The 10,581-nt window shown below is 39.4% G+C and overlaps 1 protein-coding gene and 1 long non-coding RNA gene across 3 annotated transcripts; one reads left to right on the top strand and one right to left on the bottom strand.

Annotated features, from left to right (window-relative positions):
* Nucleotides 1-3,395: 3,395 nt before the first annotated feature.
* On the bottom strand, nucleotides 3,396-6,499 carry LOC146365129 (uncharacterized). Of its 2 annotated transcripts, XM_084913910.1 has the most exons (4): nucleotides 5,943-6,499; nucleotides 4,936-5,082; nucleotides 4,058-4,222; nucleotides 3,396-3,980 (listed from the first exon to the last, which is right to left on the bottom strand). In XM_084913910.1, the coding sequence occupies exons 2-4, from the start codon at nucleotides 4,990-4,992 to the stop codon at nucleotides 3,813-3,815; spliced, it is 390 nt and encodes a 129-aa protein (XP_084770036.1). In that variant the 5' UTR covers nucleotides 4,993-5,082; nucleotides 5,943-6,499; the 3' UTR covers nucleotides 3,396-3,812. The 2 variants fall into 2 exon arrangements, 1 of the variants encoding a protein (XP_084770036.1); XR_014798515.1 differs by lacking the exon at nucleotides 4,936-5,082 and having other exon boundaries at nucleotides 3,399-3,980; nucleotides 5,943-6,076.
* A 1,209-nt stretch (nucleotides 6,500-7,708) lies between these two features.
* On the top strand, nucleotides 7,709-8,424 carry LOC146365130 (uncharacterized). The gene is made up of 2 exons (XR_014798694.1): nucleotides 7,709-8,218; nucleotides 8,318-8,424. It is a non-coding gene; the product is annotated as an uncharacterized LOC146365130 (long non-coding RNA).
* Nucleotides 8,425-10,581: the final 2,157 nt, after the last annotated feature.

The following is a 10,581-nucleotide window of genomic DNA, read 5'->3' on the forward strand; positions in this document are numbered from 1 at the left end:
CTATAGATGGATACATAAAAACACTTTATTTGTTACATTTGTGATAAATGGATTTGAAAGTAAATAAAAACACATTTGTGTCGGCCTTGGCTTATTAAAGTTCTTGTCTTTAAATGAACTTTGTCTGTGTGTGTTTCAGGTCCTGCACTCCTAAAAACTGAATTGCAGCATTGCAGCCACAGGTCATTGTGAGCATCACAGGGAAGGTTGAAGCCGCCCACTGCAGCTGTATGGCCGGAGTCGTGGAGACCTGCAGCCACGTCACTGCTCTTCTGTTTAATGTAGAAGCAACAGTGAGGATCTGTGGCACAAGGACTGTTACAGATGAACCTGCATACTGGGTTTTGCTGGGAAATATGACCAAGATACAGCCAGAGGTTGGCCATAAGATAGACTTCTCCTCTTCAGCTGCCCAAAAAAAGGTTCTTGATCAAAACATAAACAGACCATTCGTTGTGACAGGTAAAAGAAGCCGTCCTCAAAAAAGAAAAGTTCCACCTGCTACTGTGGAGGAGTTGGATCAACTGATGGGACAATATTTTTCCAAGCATAGTTCTGTTCTGAATAACCCATAATGTTTTAATTTAGGGGGGCATGTAAATACTTTGCATTTACTGAATATGTACTTACTAAATACCACTGTTCAAAAGTTGAATAAAGAAACAAAGAAATGTTTGCCTATTTTTAATTAAAAGCACTTTGTAGAACATCAAATCAGTTACAATGTAGAATCAATGTTATGTATAGTTTACAAATGACAAAATGTTTACATAAAATCAGGACAGCATTTGAATAATATCACCCACTACTAGCATTCTGTAATTTACTGTCTCTTTTGAAAACTTATCACTACATAAACAGCACAAGACTTAAGAGTATTTAACAAGAGCATTTTTCCCTGGTTTTACTAACACACTGTTCACCAAACGCAGCAAACCTTTGCCATCTTATCCAGGAGGGTCACCTTTTTACCCACACATGGAAGAAGTAATCTGATTGGCATGGTGGTATGTAGCATGTAGTTTGAAGCAGGGATTTCGTAGTGCCCCATGTGTAGTGTTGGAACCCAGTCAGGATTTGTTTCATTCATTTCATAGGCTGGTTTGCTGCAATAATGCCAAATAATTAGCAACTCTATAAATAGAAGGTAGTTCTGCATGTTTGTTCTAAGTTTGTGCTATGATCTCAGAACGCATTGAAAATAAAACTAACAGGCTATAAAGAATAATATGAACTTATTTAGAACTTACCTGAATGAAAATACTGGAGCACACCAACAGATATCTGTGGATGGTAGAGAACTGAATATCAGCTCGTCTCACAGCTGCTATCCAGGCTAGACGCCTTCTTTTGGTAACATCCAACACATAAGCTCCCTCGTGATGCTTCCAGGTGAGGAAACAATGAAAAGAGCCCGTTTTCCAGCTTATTCCTTTGCCAGTAGTGCAATCTAACATTACAACCGGCCACACAGCAAGCATTTGTTTGGCCTGCTAATATGGCGCCTCGACCAAAAATCCTGGCTGCGCCCCATCCCGTAAGATCACGCTCCAGAGTCCTATTAACGTACGGATCTAGAAAGAAGACGCTGCATTTTTAACTCTGAGGGAGATGGAGAATGAGCCTATTTCCAAAAAAAGTGGAGTGTGTTCCTTTAAGTACTATATTGTATATATTGTCAAAAACTAAAGTGTACATAGCAGTTGTTGTATCTTGTTTACTGTATCACTGACAGATAATTTCAAAGTCAATGAACGCTACATTATAGTGAGATATTGTGTAATGTGAAATACTGTAAGCAAATGAATAAACAACCTAATTCGTGATAGACCTTTGACTCTGTTTTGTTTGAATCCAACTGTTTTTTGCAGATGTGCATAAAACATGTTACTTTTAGTATTATTATTATCATCATCATTATTGCACTAAATGCATTTTAAATAAAGGATACTTTGATATTCATTCTACTGTAAGGTTGGAAATGTATTTTCTTCACCCTAAAATATGTTTTGAAATGTATTTTGGTTTGAAAGAAATATATTTTCAATTTCAAAAATATATATTTTTGGAGCATCACAAATACAAAATATATTTACCATATATTTGAAATATATTTTTGCCAGGAAAAATGTATTTTTTTACCGTATGGGGTGTGTGGCGGGTGTGGTCTGCTGCACCGCTGCAGGGGAGGCGGACGCACCTGAGCGGCACCCGCAATCACGCCTTAACGTCTGTGCTATCTATGCTGTTGTGTTGGTGTGTGTCGGGCTGTGAGCTGCAAAGCTACAGCCGGCTGTATGTTTACAGCAACCGAGTGTGTAAAGTGGTCAATAAAGAGATGCTGAAAAGCGTGTTCATGCAAACATCGTCGGGTCTGCCGTGATATGTTTACAATGGGACTTCTGCTCCTGAACCTCTGCGCACAGCGTCTGCAAATCGGGGCTGTACGAAGTCACTTTCATCTTTACGCAGGACTGTAAGATGTCATCTGTGAGGCGTGAGCGGTGTTTGTTTTTAACACAGTTCACAGTGGAGAACAGCTGCTGACATAATGTGGATCCGAAGATCCATAATTGGCCTACCTGGGGTTGAAAGTCTCGATAAATGCATGGCGTTTCGGCGGGTATATCGGCTTCCGCGAGTGTGACGCTTATTTTGAGAAAAAAAAAAAAAATATATAATTTTATTTTTATATTTCAATATCACAATAATCTTCCAATGTAGAACTACAAGTTAAAAAAGAACTAACATAAATAAAATACACTTCAGCTAAATACTTCTAATTTACTTTCATCTTACATGCTGTGATTGCAGCCATTCCCACATCTCTGTGAATGGGACTCATGGACATTGATCAGTGGTTGTTGATCAATGGTCATGAGAATTTGCATAATTAAGATTAAGGAACTGACCTCCCAGCCCATTGTTCCTGCAGTGGGCTGGTTTCAGTCATTATGCAAATGTCCTGTTTGTAAGATTGAAACCTGCAGCTGAGACTGAAGACGTCACCTGCACTCAGAAAAATAAAGGTGCCAACTGGAACCAAAAGTGGTTCTTTAGACTGATGCCATAGAAGAACCTTTTTTGGTGCCACAAAGAACCTTTCAAACAATGGTTCTTTGAAGAACCATTTCTTTCAGTGGTTCATTGAAGAACCTTTAAAGGTGCCCCAAAGAACCATCAAGAAATGGTTCTTTGGGGCACCTTTAACGGTTTTTCAAAGAACCTTTTTAAAAATGGTTCTTTAAAGAACCATTTTTAAAAAGGTCCTTCAAATGGTTCTTTAAAAAAACCATTTTAAATCTTTCAAAATAAAATGTATCATAAATTGAATTTGAGTAGGGTAAAATAAATACGAGCACAGCATAGACATATATTAATGGTTTATTGTCATTTTGTAGTAAACCAAAAGACAAAAAGGCATTTTAACCCTCAGCACAACATCACTACTAATACATGTCACATATTAGTGTTTTAAACAGTAATAATTAAATATATTTGCTATACTATAAATATATATAAATACTATATCTACAGATAACACAACAATTAATACATGTATTGTTTAATTAATAAAACATCAGAAAGTGATAAAACACATTAGAAATAGCAATAGCTTCATAACAGACCAATAAATCAACACATTTTCATCAGCAGATGCTTGCATGTTCAGTAAAAACATTTCAACAACAAGTTTATGATTAAAATGATCAATGAACTTCAGCCGTACGCCATGTAATGTACGTTTCATGTTGTACTCATGGTCCTTTGTTAGTCCAGTTTAGGATAATGTCTCTGACGTATGTATCATATCAAATATATTTCATATCAAAACAAGCCCACACCTGCAATTGTTTCAGATTTTCACTGGTGTTTCCTGTCAGCTGGTCAACCTCACTCAGGCGGACATCCATATCAGCCAACCAAACGACAAGTTCCTCCCTTTGTGCTTCAAATCCCTCCCACTCTGAGACAAGGAGCTGAAAGAGAGAGAAAAAAGTCAATTATAAAGAAGAGAGAAAAGTGAAACCCTCCTCAGAAGGTCTGACTCGCATACCTGCAGTTGACCTGTGATGGACTCCAGTTTGGCGTTCACGTCATCCCTCGCCGATGCCAGCAGCCGAGTCTGCAGGGTGCCCTGGAAGAGCTGAGTTAATGTTCGACTCCTCCTGGTCAGGCTCTCCAGCTGGATGAGCCGAGGTCTCCCCTCTCGCCGCTGCCTCTGAACACAGAAACACAAATTGCATCTGAAGCAGGAGGTGCAGATTTTTTTTGCTATTCTTTTCTAAATCCAGGCTAGATCACGTGGAGGTATTTGGAAAACTTTTTTGGCCAGCGGACGACTGTTGTCTTGCAGAAAGTCAAATCAATCAAACATATGCGATACACAATCAATTCACAAGAACACATTATAAAAAATAAGTCCAGTTCTTGCCTGATTTCAAATGAATTCTGCATCAAAACAGGGTAAAACGAGTGTTTGCAGCAAATGTGAGCACAAAGCCTCACTTTGTACAAGCCTGCTATTAAAGTTCTCCTCTATGCAGACGACTTTCCTGTTTTCAAGGCACAACTTGGATCTGCTATACGAATCTTATGGATACACACTAAATGAAACAATAGTGTGCATGACTCCAGATTCTGATCCCTCATCCTAATATGGTCCCAACATAGCAACAGCAATAAAGCAAATGTTGAGGCTTCAAAATACAAAGTCCATAAACCAATGGCTGACATGGGTTTTATCATAAGGGTGATAAATATACAGATTTCAGTCTGTCTTAGAGATTTGATGTTCATTTACCTGCAGATGCACTATACGTGCCTGCTCTGTGGTTTTCCACAACGTTTTCCACATCACTATTTAATACAGGAAGTAGGTGAACTAAAACAAGTCATCTTTCTTTGTGAGAGGACCATATTAATGAAACAAACCTCAATGACATCATAGGGATCCCTAAATATGCTCCTGCTGCTTCTCTTCCTCCTCATCCTAAGCTTCCTTCTCCTTGTCCTCGCCTTCCATCCAATTGTAATTCAACCTAATTGTGTTTCTCCCTCCTCTTCCTCATTTTGTTGGAGCTGTGAACACAATTAATGTGAATCTGGATTAATTTGTGCAAACAAGAAAAATCTACAGCTTTTTGGTCAGAGGTGCTCTTGTGATTTAAGCTGGGTAGAGTAGATTTATGTGTTGATGCTACCTGCTTCAGCTCTGGCTGCTGAGTGATATTTGCACCCTGGCTGGATTACAAACTTTAACCATGTGCTGAACTTTAGCCCAGCGTTGATACCTCTTGTTAGTATAACGACCTCTTCTTAGCTTGTATGTATGATGGTGGATAAATGAAATATACAAAGAAAAGACCGGAGCATAACTTGTCAACTAGTCCGAAAATAAGTTATACAGGAACAGTCAAAGACACACCTTCTCATGTCACATTTCTATTCATTTCTATATAATTAGAGTTATCTAATCTAATTATTCATTCAAAACACTTATGCATAGCTGTATTTTATACAGTTCATACAGAATTCAAAGTGCAGGTTCATGTGAGTATTTAATGTACGGCTCAGATCTACAGAGTTTCTAGAGCAGACACAGAGCTCACGTCACAACAGGCTTCAGGCGCCATTTTAGTGACTTTAACAATATATTAAATTTTAATTTCGGTCTAGCTGACATTAGGTTATGTACGCAGCACGCAATTGAACCACATATTTTAGAAGCCAAAGGTTCAAAATAGTTGGGAGCAGCTTCACTTAATTATAACAGTGGTTTTGTTAGGAAAACAGTTTCTGTATACCGGATACTAAATTGCGCTGACGTCAACGGCTAACGTATCTAGCTAATCGCTACTGTTAGCAACACATTAACAGCAAGCTACAATGACGAGTAACAAAAACAAAACAGTAATAAGGTTTTAATGAAAATGTTTTACCTTTTCCAACAGTCCCAGAATCCAGAGCTTCAAAGTCCAGCAGGTACTGAAGACTGTTATCCGTTTCGCTGTCACCGTCCGTGAGAAAGAGTTTTTTTTTCCCTGAAAGGTCAAGGCCCACCGCTCGCGCACTCTGTCTGCGCATGCGCATCCCAACGACTGAACCCCTCCGTCCGCTCCCGGGAGGTTATAGTATGACGTGTTCTGACGTCACTCTCTCTCTCCCTGTATTTATTTGGCTCGAAACACATATTAACAAATTGCTCAGTGATGAACAACTACTCAGATCATTTACCTAAGCAGTGTGCTTTGTCAAAACGAAGTGTGTGTTCATTACACTGACATTCTGTTCTGCAATTGTTATTTACTTGTATTTTATAATTTGACTTACATACTGCTGGGTGGTTTGTAAAGTTTACAATAACTAGTATTATCATTATGCTATATTTTCAAAAAATATATAATAATCTCAAAAGTAATGCCTTGGAGTAGAAAATAGTAATACTTTATTAACATTTAAAACTAAAGTACAGTATTTGAATGTGTGTATTGTGTCTACTGTTTGTTAACTCACCATATTCATAATGGGTTTGCAGGGTTAGGGGTGTGTGTGTGTGTGTGTGTGTGAGGGGGGGGGGGGGGGGGGGGGGGGAGGTTAGGGTCTTTAGGCTTCCCCCCCCCACCCCTGCAACCAGTATATTTTTAAGCACACTTTTATTTGAATATTCAGTTTCCTACCATCTTCTCTTAAAGGGTAATTGCCAGGTAACCCGCCCTCCCCCTTCGCACACACATGCACACAAAGAAAACACACAGTATAATTCACAGCCTCGTTATAGTGAATAAATATTTATGCCATATACACCATCAAACTTTGATTGCTAAGGGTGAAGAACCTTTTGTTCTTTAAAGAACCATTTGTAATAGCTGAAGAACCATCCACAAAATAAAAAGGTTCTTTGACGTATGATGGTTCTTTAAAGAACCATGAAGACATCTGAAGAACCATTTAAGAACCATAATTTTTCTGAGTGTAGAGTAGCTTTGCATGATTCACAATTTTTAAAAATTGTCTTTGTCAGAAACAAGCTACTGTCTCGTTAAGGTCCCTAAAAGCCCACTTTCTCCTGATTGGCCTCTTTCTGGAAGCATCCAGAGCTTCTGAGCTAATGATTGAGGATAACACGGTGTGTATTTGAAACTGTCGATCACATTCTCCAATAACCAGACCTCGTTTTAAAAGTAGCTAAATTGTAGGTAAATTGTAGCTACATTTAGCTACAATGTAGCTACATTTAGCTACATTTAGCTACATTTAGCTCATGTTTATCAAAGAATCTGGAAAAATTGTGTATTTATGAACTTTACTCATAATTCAGCCGACAAAACTAAAAGAAATGAATCAATGTGAACCGAACGAGAGCTGCTACAGGACAGAGAAGTGCTGAACAGAGAATATGACAATAATATATCAATAATTTATCTCAATTACATCGCTGGAAGCCAAACTTGTTGTTTAAATTAAAATTCTAAACTCAAAGTTACAAAACGTCCAATTTACAGTGAACACCTCATCTGTATCTGACACAGGGCTGAAGATATACCACGGGCCTGAATGCAGCAGAGCTCTCATCAGGTAAGCACGGGAAGACACCTGGACTGTGTTTAATGTGGCGTCTGTATCGATGCTGCAGGAAACAGAGAAGAATCTGAAAGGGTCACAACAAACTCAGAAAAGGTTTCAATTTTTTATTCAACATCAGGAACCAGGAAGTCCAGGAAGAGCAAGTTCTAGTTCTGGGAAGCTCTTCCTCTGAGCAGGAGGAGCTAGTATCAAACAGATGCTCCAAGTTTCTCAGCTCAGTGAACTGACACAGATCTGCTCACCTCACAGGTTAACATGACGTCGACAAACAGATGCTGCGTTTGATGTTATTGATGCTTTTGGACCAACAAAACAGCTTTTTACACCTGCACTCAGAGCGATCTGATTGGTCAGTAGGTGATTTTGTTGATGCCTGGTCTTGAACGCGACCGTCTTCAGCGCAGGTTAGGCCTCGACAGCGAGTCGGCACAACGGTCTCCTGATAGGCGGGACTTCAGGACTTCTCAGCCTCTGTACGCCGCGCTGATGAGCTGATGAGCTGACACTCTGACGGCGGTTTCAGCAGAAACACTGAAATCTTAATAAATAGACTGTACGATGTGATGGGCGACCTGGTGCAGACATGAACTCCACCTGGTTCCTGTGAGCTGCAGGTAAACACGGTGGACAGGTGAGTGTGCTGTGCAGGTGCTAGCACTGATCATTATTAGGGAGCTTCAGCATAATTCAGATAAAAATTCACTCGCTTGTATTTCCTGTTTTTCATCAGCCTTTCCGTTCGTCCTGTTGGGAATAACTGAGGAAACAAGGAGCATGCACACTTTCACTTTCACAGATTGTGGAATGAAATATTTGAATAAAGGCTTTAAAATCTGATCCTAAAGCAGAGCAGCTGTTTGTACTCGCTGACTTACATGGTATTTGTCATGAACTCAGTTACTTTCCTCTCAGAGTTAAAAGCTGCGTCCTGAAATCTGTCAGATCTGATAGTTTAACAGAGTCTCACAGGTGGAGACAGTTTTTTATACTTTTACATACATTTGAAGAGCTCAGGTGGGTCTCAGGAGTTTTACCAGGATCGCTGATTTGAGAGACTTGACCTGAGAAAATGAGCTCAGCTGATCTGAGCTCAGTGAACTGTCTGAATAATAAACCAGGGGCGGAGACCTGTCAATCACAGACAGGCCCGCCCACTTTAGCTACAATGTAGTTACATTTAGCTACATTGTAGCTACATTTAGCTACATTTAGCTATAATGTAATTACATTTAGCTACAATGGAACTACATTTAGCTACAATGTAGCTACATTTAGCTACATTGTAGCTACATTGCAGTTACATATAGCTACATTGTAGCTACATTTAGCTACATTGTAGCTAAATGTAGCAACATTGTAGCTAAATGTAGCTACAATTTACCTACAATTTAGCTACAATGTTGCTACATTTAGCTACAATGTAGTTCCATTGTAGCTAAATGTAATTACATTATAGCTAAATGTAGCTAAATGTAGCTACAATGTAGCTAAATGTAACTACATTTTCATCAGCAGATGCTTGCATGTTCAGTAAAAACATTTCAACAACAAGTTTATGATTAAAATGATCAATGAACTTCAGCCGTACGCCATGTAATGTACGTTTCATGTTGTACTCATGGTCCTTTGTTAGTCCAGTTTAGGATAATGTCTCTGACGTATGTATCATATCAAATATATTTCATATCAAAACAAGCCCACACCTGCAATTGTTTCAGATTTTCACTGGTGTTTCCTGTCAGCTGGTCAACCTCACTCAGGCGGACATCCATATCAGCCAACACATTTTCATCAGCAGATGCTTGCATGTTCAGTAAAAACATTTCAACAACAAGTTTATGATTAAAATGATCAATGAACTTCAGCCGTACGCCATGTAATGTACGTTTCATGTTGTACTCATCGTCCTTTGTTAGTCCAGTTTAGGATAATGTCTCTGACGTATGTATCATATCAAATATATTTCATATCAAAACAAGCCCACACCTGCAATTGTTTCAGATTTTCACTGGTGTTTCCTGTCAGCTGGTCAACCTCACTCAGGCGGACATCCATATCAGCCAACCAAACGACAAGTTCCTCCCTTTGTGCTTCAAATCCCTCCCACTCTGAGACAAGGAGCTGAAAGAGAGAGAAAAAAGTCAATTATAAAGAAGAGAGAAAAGTGAAACCCTCCTCAGAAGGTCTGACTCGCATACCTGCAGTTGACCTGTGATGGACTCCAGTTTGGCGTTCACGTCATCCCTCGCCGATGCCAGCAGCCGAGTCTGCAGGGTGCCCTGGAAGAGCTGAGTTAATGTTCGACTCCTCCTGGTCAGGCTCTCCAGCTGGATGAGCCGAGGTCTCCCCTCTCGCCGCTGCCTCTGAACACAGAAACACAAATTGCATCTGAAGCAGGAGGTGCAGATTTTTTTTGCTATTCTTTTCTAAATCCAGGCTAGATCACGTGGAGGTATTTGGAAAACTTTTTTGGCCAGCGGACGACTGTTGTCTTGCAGAAAGTCAAATCAATCAAACATATGCGATACACAATCAATTCACAAGAACACATTATAAAAAATAAGTCCAGTTCTTGCCTGATTTCAAATGAATTCTGCATCAAAACAGGGTAAAACGAGTGTTTGCAGCAAATGTGAGCACAAAGCCTCACTTTGTACAAGCCTGCTATTAAAGTTCTCCTCTATGCAGACGACTTTCCTGTTTTCAAGGCACAACTTGGATCTGCTATACGAATCTTATGGATACACACTAAATGAAACAATAGTGTGCATGACTCCAGATTCTGATCCCTCATCCTAATATGGTCCCAACATAGCAACAGCAATAAAGCAAATGTTGAGGCTTCAAAATACAAAGTCCATAAACCAATGGCTGACATGGGTTTTATCATAAGGGTGATAAATATACAGATTTCAGTCTGTCTTAGAGATTTGATGTTCATTTACCTGCAGATGCACTATACGTGCCTGCTCTGTGGTTTTCCACAACGTTTTC

The sequence above is a fragment of the Perissodus microlepis genome, chromosome 19 (genome assembly GCF_051167445.1).
Source record: "Perissodus microlepis isolate ML-2025 ecotype Zambia chromosome 19, ASM5116744v1, whole genome shotgun sequence".
Taxonomy (NCBI): Eukaryota; Metazoa; Chordata; class Actinopteri; order Cichliformes; family Cichlidae; genus Perissodus; species Perissodus microlepis.